The sequence below is a fragment of the Nothobranchius furzeri genome, chromosome 17 (assembly GCF_043380555.1).
Source record: "Nothobranchius furzeri strain GRZ-AD chromosome 17, NfurGRZ-RIMD1, whole genome shotgun sequence".
In the NCBI taxonomy this organism is placed as follows: domain Eukaryota; kingdom Metazoa; phylum Chordata; class Actinopteri; order Cyprinodontiformes; family Nothobranchiidae; genus Nothobranchius; species Nothobranchius furzeri.
The window spans coordinates 46,818,664-46,831,822 of NC_091757.1; the positions used below are offsets into that span (position 1 = coordinate 46,818,664).

General features: G+C 40.1%; 2 protein-coding genes across 11 annotated transcripts; one reads left to right on the forward strand and one right to left on the reverse strand.

Moving 5' to 3' along the window:
- Positions 1–613: 613 nt before the first annotated feature.
- On the reverse strand, positions 614–2,643 carry LOC107393999 (Rieske domain-containing protein). Its single transcript, XM_015972693.3, has 4 exons — positions 2,478–2,643; positions 1,405–1,724; positions 1,253–1,287; positions 614–1,123 (listed from the first exon to the last, which is right to left on the reverse strand). Exons 2-4 carry the CDS (start codon positions 1,607–1,609, stop codon positions 836–838), a joined length of 528 nt encoding a protein of 175 aa, XP_015828179.3. The 5' UTR covers positions 1,610–1,724; positions 2,478–2,643; the 3' UTR covers positions 614–835.
- A 469-nt stretch (positions 2,644–3,112) lies between these two features.
- Positions 3,113–13,072, forward strand: LOC107393996 (kinesin-like protein KIF24). Of its 10 annotated transcripts, XM_015972690.3 has the most exons (17): positions 3,113–3,347; positions 3,931–4,036; positions 4,120–4,240; positions 4,329–4,413; positions 4,492–4,902; positions 5,028–5,193; positions 5,289–5,386; positions 5,469–5,687; positions 5,801–5,888; positions 7,278–7,399; positions 7,936–8,041; positions 8,138–8,209; positions 8,317–8,426; positions 9,464–11,256; positions 11,329–11,686; positions 11,786–11,879; positions 12,700–13,072. In XM_015972690.3, exons 2-17 carry the CDS (start codon positions 3,953–3,955, stop codon positions 12,844–12,846), a joined length of 4,074 nt encoding a protein of 1,357 aa, XP_015828176.3. In that variant the 5' UTR covers positions 3,113–3,347; positions 3,931–3,952; the 3' UTR covers positions 12,847–13,072. The 10 variants fall into 10 exon arrangements, 9 of the variants coding, with proteins under 9 accessions (XP_015828176.3, XP_015828175.3, XP_015828171.3 ...); XM_015972689.3 differs by having other exon boundaries at positions 4,120–4,413; XM_015972685.3 differs by having other exon boundaries at positions 4,329–4,902.
- The last annotated feature ends 87 nt before the right edge of the window (positions 13,073–13,159 follow it).

A 13,159-nucleotide genomic window follows, 5' to 3' on the forward strand; every position in this document is an offset into this window, starting at 1 on the left:
ATGGCCTGTACTATATAGCGCCATAGGGGTCTTTTTTTCCGTCTTGCTTTCTGGCATCTTTTTTCTGTTAAAGTCAACTTCTTTACAGTCAGATAAAATGACAAAAGATAACAATACATACAAACATGAAAAATAAATGAATAAAAAAAGGAATATAACCTCTCAAGGCACTTCACAACACAAGCAGTCATTCACATGCTGGTGGGGATGAGCTACAGTGTAGCCACAGCTGCCCTGGGGCGCACTGACAGAGGTGAGGCCTGTCATGCACTGGTGTCACTGGTCCCTCTGACCGATACCAGCAGGTAAGTCGGGTTAGGCGTCTTGCCCAAGGACACAACAGCAACATTCTCCAGTGGGAGCTGGGATCGAACCTACAACCTTCCGATTGCTGGACAATCCACTCTACCTCCTGAGCTGCTGCTGTTCCTGACTCAAATAAGTTCCATTGTATATCATGTAAAAAGCACAAAAGAAATCCCCTACATTTCTGATACAGTTAGCTCAAATGGGGTTTCGTACAATACCTCTAGCAATGGTGGCTGCACCCTGTTCACATAAAGTTTTGTTTTCATCCATCTGCTGGGATATTTTTCATTAAGCATTCATGGAAATGTCTGAAAATGATTAGCTAACAACCTTGCAAAGTCATTCAGGGCATAACATCTTAAATAAATTATCATTAATGTTTTTTAACTACTTTCTTTCTGTCTCACAGAAAGACCTTTTGTGTTCTTCATTCTTATAGATGAAAATATTGTTTATTTTTTAAAACAAAGTTTTTACTAAGGTATTTTTGCTTTATTATTCAGTAGTCACTGTATTCATCAACATCTTAATTCCTTGGGTTTGGAGTTTGGACATTAAGTGAGACAGTCCTGTATTTCTCCACTTGGTAAACATCTGACTCGATGGGCTTGCTGGAGTCATTCAGTGTTACGAATATGTTCCCACCAACTTCAGTGACTTTATGAACCCTCTGCTTGACACCTTTGGAGCACCAGTAAGTCCTTATCGGTTTGACTGTAGGATTCTCTACAGCTTGATAAAGTCCTTCTCCTTCTGCTAGCGTGATCTTGTATTTGTGCCAAGGACACACAATGCACAGGCGTCCATTAAACTCCTAATGAAAATGATAAGACAGTCTGTAAATAAATACAGTTTATATAAATAGGTAACACAGATATTTATTTATGAATTCCATATATATCTGTTGAATTCTATTATTCACAGAAAGCATCAGAAGACCCACCTCTATGTCTCCATTCTGTAATTCACCACCTGAATCTATCAGTGTAAAAAAAAGAAGGCATTATGCACAGAAATAGCCATTGCAAATAAATAAAACAATCACAGCCATAATGTTATCCACTTTGTCAACAAACACAAATGCTCGAAGCTTACGGTAGCAACGCCTGTCCATTGCATAAAGCTGCCCCTGGTGATACAAGACCAGAACATCTCTGCATCCATTCACCAATTTGGTCACACGTCCAGCCCTGACAATGTCCTCCTTCTTTCCAATAAAGTGCAAAGCAGGAGAGGAGGGTGAAGACACAAGAGACAAAGAGGAAGTGGATGACTGGGATGCCTCCTCTTCTGATAACATGTCGAACACTTATTAAATGTAGTTTTAGAAGGGAATAACTGAAATATTCATTCCTTTGTAAGGTGTTTTTCCACTCCTGCTCCTTGTCTGCAAGATCCTTGGCTTTTTTAAAATCCTAAATAAAAAAACATCAAGAAAAAATTTAACTTAAACAAAGTTTAAAAGAAGTATTTTGTTAAATTAGAAGGTTGCCATATGACCTTCTGCTGTTTCTTCCTCAGTACCTTCTCCTCATTCAGCTTTCTACCAATTCTGCCTTCCTGAGATCCACTGATTACCTTTCATATTCATTTTCATTTTCTCTTTTTCTTACATTTGTAATCAATTTTTTTCTTTTCCTTGTTTTACATATTTATATATTTTATTTTTCATTTTATATTCTTGTGAAGCACCTAGTGATTTTTATCTTGAGAAGTGCTATATAAAGGATCGTTTTTTCTTCTTCTAAAGGTAAAATAAAATGTGACAAATCAGTCTGAAATGGAAAATCAGTGGAAAGATTGTGACAAATGCTTGGAAAATTAGTGAACTCAACTAATATGAATTTTTTTTAAAACATCAGTTTCATTGAGGCTTTCTAGTCTCAGTTTCAGGTTATTGTTGAATTTATTCTGCTTCTTAAAAAAGTTAAGACACACTGGACATCATTGCAAGATTATGAACTAATTGTATCGTAGGTTATTTCTACAGTGAGTGAAATCTAACAAGTTAAGCTGTTTTTAACTAATAACTAAACTGACATATTTAGATTTTATGTCATGTCATGTAGTTTGTCAGATTTCCTCGATAAAACGTGTACAAGAGCTTGAAAACACAAAAATAAACAACAAATATTAACTTTATATATATTTATATATTATAAATCTACCTTTTACTTGCCCCTATGTGGCAGCAGGACTTCTGGGTAACGTCCGGCTTATCAGACACTAAACTCCGCTGGTGTTTTATCTTTATCAAGCAGACTTGCTAAATAACTTGGACAAATTTCAAATGACGAAACATAAACATCACTTTCAAATTTCAGGAAACCCTGTAGACGTAAATAAAAAATAACAGCTACGCTACTGGATACCCACGAAGAAGAATAATAGTGTGTTACATCAAATTTAGTCCTCGCTGAAACACGAAGCGGAAGTTGTTTCTGTTTCCACAGAGTTGAATATGAATTAGAAACCAGCCATGTAATTAAACACGAAAACGCAGTCAGATTGCTGTAACGTTTAGGTGAAGCTTTGATATGAGCAGTGCAACAACATAATTTATTTGGATTTATTGTAGAAAATTTACATTCACGTTTTTTTATATTTACATGTTTTTAAAAATGTGAAATTGATTTTGTTACAAAAAGAAAAACGAATATATTAAATGTGAAATCTTCCAATGAAGCAAAAAAATATGTATATATCTGTCTGTCCCTTTAAACCGATAGGCTTCTTATGGGTTGCTGGTGGGCATAAGCCTTATACGGATTATCTCTGTGTGTAATAGCTGAACTGCTCGTTATTTCGACCGGTTGTCCCACTGAAATTCTTTATTTACGTGTGATAAACTTTTTTTTATTAATTTTTTTTTGAGCTGACAGAAAAAAGGACCAGTCAGCTGTTTGTGTTGTTATGGAGACTAATTCTGAGTACGGAAATACCATCCAGGCTGGCAGCTTAAATAATTAATGTTATTTCGGTTAAACGTGCTACTGTCCGATATCTTTGGCTGCTGAAAGATAAAAAGCCCAAAGTAAGTAAGTATTTTTAATTGTTACTTTTTTGAAAACTTTATTATTTTAATGGTGGTATTTAATTTTCTGCAACTATAAATATAGATCCATTTAAGTTTGCAAAGGTGAGAGTTGCATAATGCCCACAGAGATAAATGCACAAATGTGTCTGCATGTACTGGTCTGTGTCTCAGCTGTCCCACTCTTATCACATGGCAGGACAGTTACAGCTGCTGGCCAATCTACAGTAGAATTAGACTGTTGCTAGCCAATGTTTGCTATATTTATCAAAGTTGCTGCAGTGAAGAATCCTGTGTCAACTGCACTTTGCGGCTCTATCCTGCTAGTGTCAGATTTCAGCATCCCATGCTTTGCCTACCATCAACAGAGCGAGGTTGTAGTAATGACCCAGTGAGCAACCATTGGTTACAATTCTCTGACAAATCACCCTACAGGACACTGTCCTGAGTTGTTGTTGGAGCAGGTTGCAGTGTGAGGCCTTTTTGAGATGTATTCTGTGTAAGAGGAGTCATTTTATTTCTGTAGATTGATAATCTTTATGCTTTTGCTCTTTCTGATCTATGGATGAATACATTGTCTGTCTCAGAGGTGGTGCAGGGAAGGAGTAAATGGAGAGAAAAGGAAGGTCAGGAAATGACGGTTTGTCTATACGAGCTCCTGAGAGCTGCAGGGATGCAGCATCATTATGCCCGGTAAGCAGATATGTGCCACCCAAGGCCACACTTCCCTTGTGTTTTCCAGATATAAACCTGGCCTCCTGTTGTTTGTCTCTTAGGTTCACCTTGGCTGGTGTTTGCCGCGCAGTCCACCTTTCAGCTCTGAGGATGGAGGATTACCCCCTCCTGGGAATCACCTCAATGGAGGACAGAACACGACTTTTCCATCTGGTCCAAATGGTCAAAACTCTTGACTTAAATAGTCTAGTGAATGATGATATTATGATTTGTAATGATAACATTGGAGGTGATGGAGACTGTGTTGCAGTGGGTGGAAGAATCAGTTTTGGTGAAAATGTGAGCAAGGATCCTGACAAATACGGAGCTACAATAAATACATCTAATGCATCCAGGTATGCTGGACCCCAGTGTGTTTGCAGGCAGCTTGATTTCAATCTTGAATTTCCTCATTCTGTTCATGTTTCTGCAAGCCATAATAGGTTTGTTGAGCCTGTCCAGGTAAAAGGATCAGCCACAGCCATGCAACTTGAGCTTCCCATCAGAAATGCAGCCCCATACGGCCCCCCAAAGAGCAAAAACAATAGGAGGGGCACAGTTAGCTGCTCATGTGATTCCCACCATGAAGAAAACAGAAGAGGATTTTCTTCGGTCAATTCTGATGACAATTTTCTATCAATTAGTAAAATATCCCACAAACCAAATCCCAATTGTGCAACTGATACTGATAGCAAACCTTTTGGACAAAAACTCAGAGAAGGAACCTCCAGGAAGGAAAATGTCTCTCCAGACACGACTAAGCCCATACCTGTTTTTGAAGCAAAAGGAACAGCTGGCTACAACTACGGACTCCCACTGAGTTCTCCACTGGTTCCAAAAAACAAGTGAGTCCACAGCTAGTAAAATGTAACTATGTTTAATAACAATCTGTAATACTTTATCTGACGATAGTAATGTCATTTTGATTTGATGATTGTAATTCTTTACTGCGGTTTGGTGTGTGTGTCAGGTATGTGGGGGGACAGCGGATTAGAGTGTGTGTTAGGAAAAGACCTTTGACACGTGCAGAGTGCAGAAGAGGACAGGTCGATGTTGTCACGACGACTCCAGGTGAAGACTGCGTTATTGTCCGTGAAAGCAAAGAAGCTGTGGATCTCTCTGAGTACATACTACAGGTAAGAAAACAACCACCTATCTAACAATCCTGGAATTCTATGATTTATTTTTTATTTCCTATTCCGCATCTTCTCCTGCTTCTTTGTTTTTGCAGCACAAGTTTTACTTTGACCAGGTTTTTGGGGAAGGGAGCTCTAATGAAGAGGTGTATCAAACGACAGCCTTTCCTCTGGTGCAGCACATGCTTAACGGGTAGGGTTGCACAGCACCTTTTATCTCATGTTATGACTTTGTTTTTCAGTCCTTTTAAAGTTTATTTTGCGTGAATCCACAGAGGGAAAGCCACCTGCTTTGCATATGGACAAACAGGTGCAGGGAAGACTCACACCATGCTGGGATCATCTCCTGGGGAACCTGGGTTGTATGTTCTGGCAGTTCGGGACATTTTTGCTCACCTGTCCACCACACACACGCACTCATCCTTACTGGTTTATGCTAGTTTCTTTGAGATCTACTGCGGTCAGTTGTACGACCTGTTGGACAGCAGGAAAAGGTCTGTTGTCTGGTTAGGGTGTGCTTAGCAAGATCAAGCTTTCCAACTTTATCTTTTAAAATTGTAACTGATGTGATCCTCTTGAATATTTTCCTCCTTTCTTGCCTCTGAAGGTTGTTTGCGAGAGAAGATGGACAGAAAGTGGTTCACATTTCAGGGCTGCGTAATGTCAGAGTGGATTCGGTCAGCTCGGTGCTTAAGGTTCGCTCCTTTAAACAGATATGACTGTTTACATTTACGATCCAATGCAGATTCGGAGTCTAAAATACAGATCTTTATAGAACTGAGAAATTAAATTCTATCAAAGTATTGGATTCAGGAAAAAAGTGTATTTTGTTGATAGTTTATCAAATTTTTAATGTTTTTATGTTACACTTTAAACAATTAATAAGTAAAAACAACAACCAAGGGTCTCATTTATCAAACATTGTGTAGAATCCTTACTAAAACCGTACTTAAGCTCAGCAAAAAAAATGTACTTACGCCAAGTAGGTTTGTGATCTATCAAACATGGAGTACACACAGCTGCACGTAATCTCCTCATCATAAATCAGAAACTATCTAGAAAGGTTCTCAGCTGCTTTTTAGTCACATCCTGCCCTCACCACACCCACTTACTGCCATAAATAGTCAATGCAAAGTGCCTTGTGGATCTCATGCATATGCATAAGCCGGCTGTTGCAGCACTCCGCCAATGACGATGGCGACCGTAGATCAAGGCAGATCAAGGAAGCGCAATTTCACAGAAGCAGAAATTGAGGTACTTGTGGGTGAGGTGGAGAAATGAAAGGAAGTGCTTTTGCAAAACAAATAAGAGAAAATCCACAGAGTGGCACAGCGTTGCTGAAGCCGTCAATGTTGTGAATTCTTCAGAGAGATCTGTGGCGGATATAAAAAAATGGTCCAATCGGGATTCAATCCCCCGACTCCCGACTGAAAGTCGTGCACACTAACCAGTCAGCCAAACAGAGATCGCCCCTGTACAAGTAGCCAGGGCGCATGATCAATCGGGTCACAGTGACAGAACACACACTGTCACAGATGCATGACATTCTGTCTCAATCTGTCCCCCTGCTGGTATTCTGCATTCTGTATTCTGCGCTTCAGGCTGTGAGTGTGCGTGTGTGTGTGAGCGCGCGTGTGTGTGTGCGTGTGTGTGGGGGGGTCTTGTTCTGTGTGAAAACGAAGCAGTACAAGTGATAACGTTGTAGGATTTCATAATTTTATCCTTCTCAGCAGCAGCACTGCAGGTGCTCTCCATGTCCAACATGTGCATAAGCCAGGTCCTTAGTCAACTTAAAGTTGCGCACATTTTTCCGCTAAGTTTTCTTTCATAAATCCCAAAGTTTGCGCAGAAAGTTGCTTACGCAGTTTTCCGACCCCGTTTTGTGCGTAAGCAAGCTTGATAAATGAGGCCCCAGGTCCTTAAAACATTCACATATACACAAAATGACTCTGAAAAAAACCCCAATATAAATAAACTATCATCCACCAGAATGTGCTATTGATTGTCGACTATTTCAGTATCTTCTGTAACATCTGTCTACTGCGTTAAATTTTTTTAAATAATTAATTTTATTTGCATTCAAGGTGATTTCACAAGGAACAGCAGAACGGACTCAGGGAGTCAGTGGCGTGAATCCTCTCTCCTCCCGTTCTCACGCCGTGCTTCAGATTCAGCTCAGGGGTCCAAACCAGCAGACAGGTGGAAGGTGAAAATAACAAAACCAATATTCAGAGTTTAGTCTTTTTGTCATGCATTAATCATCTTCAACAGCACCGGCATACAACTGTCTTCACGCCCAGGTCTCCAAACAGGTTGACGGAGGCTTTCTTTTGCATTTTAAAAGCATGTATCTGTTCCAGCTGATCAACATCAGCAGGAAGTTCCATCCTGCCTCCTTAAGCTTTGATCAATAAAACAACATAATTGTAAAGATTCAGAAAGAGGTGTCAATATTTGACTGATAGGCAAACATTTCCCAACTGGTCAGAGCAGCAGAGAAAACGGGAACTTAAGAGAGTGAACAGATGAGCTTGGTGAGGGTCTGATTTTCATATTTATGTCTATTTGATTTCAAAATTAAATAAAAGCATTAGGGTTTGTATAAAACAACTGAAATGTTGTGTGTGTGTGTGTGTGCGTGCGTGCGTGCGTGTGTGTGTGTGTGTGTGTGTGTGTGTGTGTGTGTGTGTGTGTGTGTGTGTGTGTGTGTGTGTGTGTGTGTGTGTGTGTGTGTGTTTACAGGATGTGGTTTGTGGATCTGGCAGGAAGTGAGCGGGCATCTGATGCCAAAGAACCAGACAGACAGACTCGTATGGAGGGAGCTGAGATCAACCAGAGCCTGTTGGCTGTAAGTTATTCAAACACATCCTGACACATTAAGAAATCCCATTCAGATATCATTTATATTTCTAATTTTCAATTTGTTTATTTCCCCCCCTCTTAGCTTAAGGAATGTATTCGTTCTCTTGATAAAGATGAATCCCACACACCATTCCGACAAAGCAAACTTACTCAGGTAAAGAACCTGAAGATACAGATGTTATGATCGTCTTTCGCCAAGCCGAACCTCTTAACTTTGATGTATTTTTTTATTTTTAACTTTTATATTTAATCTCATTCAAGGTTTTAAAAGACTCATTTATTGGAAACTCCTTGACCTGCATGATTGCCAGCATCTCACCAGGTCACCAAGCAACCGAACACACGCTGAATACACTAAGATATGCTGATCGGTAAGTCTTTATTTAGCCTGAGTTAATGGTAAATGGCTGTATTTGTATAGTGCCCTTTTTAAGATACTACAACCCCCCAAGGCGCTTCAAAACACAATCACTTATCCATCCATTCACACACACATTCACACGCTGATGATGATGAGCTATGATGTAGCCACAGCTGCCCTGGGGCACACTGACAGAAGCGAAACTGCCGAACACTGGCACCTCCGGTCCCTTCGACCACCACCAGCAGGCAAGGTGGGTTAAGTGTCTTTCCCAAGGACAAAACAGCAGCATTCTCTGGCAGGAGCCGGAGTCAAACCTGCAACCTTCCAATTACTGGACAACCCACTCTACCTCCTGAGCTACTGCTGCCTAAATTGTAAAAGAAATGAAAAATTTTGTTAAAGAGCAGGTTAACTGAAAATAATAGTTTTTATTCTGACTTTCACATGCAGGCTAAAATAGTCTTCTATCGCTGTTTCATTAATTAGCTGCCGATAAAGCAGACAGGGAAACGCTCGGGTCAGATAAAGCCACACAGATCTACGTCACACTGAAAATGTACATTCATGGATTGACATACATGGCAGGCTGTTGTTGATTTAGCATCCACGAGAGAGCAGAGCACGTCTCGACTAGTAGAATTTAACCGTTAGCATTAGCAACTTCACAACATGGCAGAGCACATTCAGGCTTGTGTTATTTGTGGAGAATATAAAACATCAACATTGCAGCACAAACAGAGGCAGCAGAAGAGTGGTGTTGTTGTTAGCCAATTAGACGTGAGATGTCCAAATATAATTAATAATAATGAGTAAGACTCCAAATCTTGCGTTTTCTGCGCCCCACTGCTCCAGCTAACTTCTACTTCCTGAAAAAGGAGCGCCAAAATAACTCGCAAGGCATTTAGACTAGAGACCACTGCAAATGTATTTAAAAAATGAGCTAGATGAGCTGAAGCTAGATGAATGAAAGTGGAATGATGTATAATGCATGTTCAAATGTTTTATGTTTTTCCAGGATAACCTACATGCTTATTTTTTTCTTAGTGTGAAGGAGTTAAAGGGACAAGCAGAGGTAAGGGGAAGGAGAAGGTGCAAGACGGGACCTTTCTCTAAACATAACAGGAGCAGCAGCAACGTTGGCACTCCGAAAAAAGCAACCAAACTAAGTGAGACTATTGAACCAAATACACCTGCAAGGTTCCACACAGCGGGCGTATTCCTCCGCTTAACACCCAAGTACAGCAGATGTGAAGAGGAAACTCAGTCAAAAGGCAGAAGACAAAAAATACTTGAATCTGAGAAACCAGTTAGAGGTTGGCTGGCGAATGGTGAAAGGGAGAGTTGGACTAAAGAGGCAGACGAAGAAGAAGGTCGGCGCATGACACGTGGAAATTCTGATTCTCACCATTATGTTAGAGAGAAAAGTACCAGAGCAGCACCGGCACTCAAACCACAAACTGGTCAGCGGAAACACAAGGAACAAACTTGTGAGGATAATTTGACTTTTATGGTAAAAGAATGTGGATTCCACCGCAGGAAGAAAGATAATAGTCCACCAGAATGGATAGAAGAGGAAAGAATCTGTGAAGTAGAGCGACAAAGGGAAAGAGATTTAAAAAAGGCTGATACAGAAAAAATGAGACACCTAAAACAATATCATCAACATCTGCAGCAGTCTGTACCCTCATTGTCTTCATCAGTCCATTTCGTGCCATCTTTTAGATGTCCATCTTCTCCCTCCTCTACTCAGGACTCGCTCTCATCATTCCTGCCCTCCTCTCGCCTCTCGTTTGTAACTCACATGGATCATAGTTTGAGAGAGATTTTAGATGAATATGCAGCCACAGGAGGAGCCGATGTTGATAATGATGGACCGATTTCTTTGCTTAGAGGTGAGACTCAAGTTCAACCTTTAACCTCTACAAACCACTGCGAGAATGATGCTGGTGCCGGCAGCAGTAACCGTTTAAATGACGGCTGGAGGTTAGATGAGTCTGAAAGTGAGAGGAAAAGGCTGGTTGAGGAGAGGGCGAGGAGGGGGGAGAAAAGATTAGCTGTGAGGAAGCAAGCGTGGCGTGCTCAGGTGGAAGAAGCAGTGGCGGAGTCTGCAAATAGAACAGCAAACGGAAAATCGTCAAATGTAAATGTGCAACTGTCAGACTGCTGGGGTTTGAAGGACCAAAGAGGAACAAGCGTGGTCAGACCAAATGCGTCAGATGTCTCGGATAAAGACATGTGGAGAGCTGCACAGACAGATTCAGCTCACTATGATTTGGTGCATCAGCGAGCTCCTGCAGAAAGGCCTCTTTCCCCATCATGCAATGAGCTCCTGATCTCAGATAAGCTGCATGAGTCTCCTTTTGAATCTGCAAATGCTAAACGTGATAATATCCTACAAAATACTCCAGAGGCAGTATCATCAAACAACCACAGAGAGAGAAAAAATAGCTTTGTAGCTAATGCTAGTGAAGGACAATTTCCATATGCTCAATCAGCCACATCACCTGTTTCATCTACCAGGAATGGATGCATACAGCCAACAGATTGTGCTGTTTACACACACTCATGCAACCACACAGCCAAAATCTCTACTTTCCCTCAAGATGAGACAAATGTGGACTCGCTCAGCATTTCCCTGCTTCATGTCGATCAACAAGCTGCTGCCACCTCATTCTTACATTCTACGAATCTGGTAGACTCTGGTGTAAAAACAGGGGAAGAACTTGTAGAGGATGAAGATGCATCAGATGTAGCTAAAATGAATCTTTTAGATGCATCTGACAATGTGACACTGACTGAGCAGCAAAAATACACCAAAATAGCTGTCAGTGGAAACGGTAAGTGTCATTTCAGCATGTCAGTGTGTGTGTGCATGCTTAAAAATGATTTATTCTTTTTTTCTCATTCAGATGCAAACAAATCTCGCATTTCTGGCTTTAGGCAGCAGAAAAATCAACTTTTTAACAACACAGCTACTGCATCGCCACTTCAACCATCTACATGTGTGTCTGTGCTTACTCCTCTCTTGCACATTGGGAACAACAGCTCTCCTGCTGCACACAACCCAGCAGAATGTGCGAGTAAATCTTCATCCATTACAAGAGAAAAATCCAGCATCTCTGCTGGTCATCTGAATAGAGCGCCGTCCCACTATTCCTGCAACTCAAATGTTTTACCAAAACCAAAAAATGCAGCAAAATCAACCAGCAATCAAGAAATTAGACCCACTATGCATCTTTTTACCACAGATGGCTCTGAATACACCAAGTGAGTAGATATAAAAGTTGTATTTTCTGACAATTATCTAACAGTATCTGATTGCCATGGTACAAGTACTACTACATAATCCATATGATCTGTATTTAGGTGGTGTGTTGTTGAGGCCCACCTGGAGCAGCTGAAACAGATGGAAGCTTTCTGTCATAAAGAGGGGAAACTTTTATGGCGGCAACATAAAATGGTTAAGCTAAATCTTACCTGTAATTATTCTATGGAAGCCCATTCCCACTACTCTGACAAAAAAATCTCATAATCATGACTTATAGTATCTCATTATTAATTAGATACTATAAGTCAATAGGTGTGCTATTACTTTTCTAAGCGATCTGATTTACCGTGGCAAAAATTTTAGCAAAAAACTTCAAAAAATTTCTCAGATTGAGCTACCTTTTCAAACTTTGAGTGTGTGACTTTTTTTTACATTTGAAATAACTATCTTGTGCCTGGTGGCAGGTCCCTTTTTAAAATTTCTTCAGGAATTTCCCAATTTTCGAGTTGTCAAATTTTCAAAATTAATCGCTTTTTTATTAAGGGACCTGCTGCTGCTTCAGCAAGCAGGGCCCTTATTGTTATGCACCTGGGGAGTTTTCAACATTAATATCCTTTATTATTATTCTTCTTCCGCGAACGTGAATGTGGCTCAAATGGCTGCGTGCACCCCCACAAATTACACGTCAAAACGAGCAGATCAGCTGTGAGAGGTGTGCCCCATTTCTGGGCAGAATGAACTATCCTTTAAAACTCTGAGTGTGTGGCATTTTTAAAATTTTCAGAAAACTGTCTTGTGCCAGGTGGCGGGTCCCTTTTTAAAATGTCTGCTATCTCATTAATATAACTTAGATATCTCATTATTATGAAATTACTTTCTCATTATCTTGGCTATCTCATAATTATGAGATCATTTTTAATCAGAGTGGCGGGAGTGAGCTCCCATATATTCCTTCTTTTCATTTCATGGACTTTAAAAAGCACACCTTTCTATTTGTCTTTCTGTCCTACAGGCATTTGGGGAATATGTCCAAAAGCTGGCAGAGATCCTGGAGGGAAAGGCCAGATGTCTACACAGCATGAGAGCTCAGCTGCAGCCGTTTCTGACAGCCAGTACGTCCTCAAAACAAGGAAACACACATTTCCATACAGTCATGTAAATTAAATGTGTTTGTTTAAAAAAAGTTTTAGTTGTAGAAAACAAATTGGATTATTGGTGCACACTTTAAACACTTCTGTGTCAGTTTGATGCATTGATGTTTTTGGTTTGTTATTGTTTATTTTTATTTAACAGGTGCAACTTGAAGTATATTTTTCTTGTGAAAAGATAAGTCTGGAAGATTTTAATTGAAAATAGTGTTTTCTCACATGTTGGTGCTTATTTGTGTGTGTGTTTTTTTTATTGCAGCATGCGCTCATATTCTATACAATGTGTGTATGTGATGCTACAAGAATAATTAATGAAATATGATG

What these genes read in the sequence shown, in the direction of transcription:
- LOC107393996 (XM_015972682.3), top strand. Translation starts at nt 3,978, where the DNA reads ATGACGGTTTGTCTATACGAGCTCCTGAGAGCTGCAGGGATGCAGCAT. An exon ending in ATGCAGCATCATTATGCCCG is followed by an intron (nt 4,037 to 4,119) that starts GTAAGCAGATAT and finishes TTTGTCTCTTAG; the next exon opens with GTTCACCTTGGCTGGTGTTT. An exon ending in TATGGCGGCAACATAAAATG is followed by an intron (nt 11,880 to 12,699) that starts GTTAAGCTAAAT and finishes TCTGTCCTACAG; the next exon opens with GCATTTGGGGAATATGTCCA.
- LOC107393999 (XM_015972693.3), bottom strand. Translation starts at nt 1,609, where the DNA reads ATGTTATCAGAAGAGGAGGCATCCCAGTCATCCACTTCCTCTTTGTCT. An exon ending in AATGGACAGGCGTTGCTACC is followed by an intron (nt 1,288 to 1,404) that starts GTAAGCTTCGAG and finishes TTACACTGATAG; the next exon opens with ATTCAGGTGGTGAATTACAG. An exon ending in TACAGAATGGAGACATAGAG is followed by an intron (nt 1,124 to 1,252) that starts GTGGGTCTTCTG and finishes CATTTTCATTAG; the next exon opens with GAGTTTAATGGACGCCTGTG.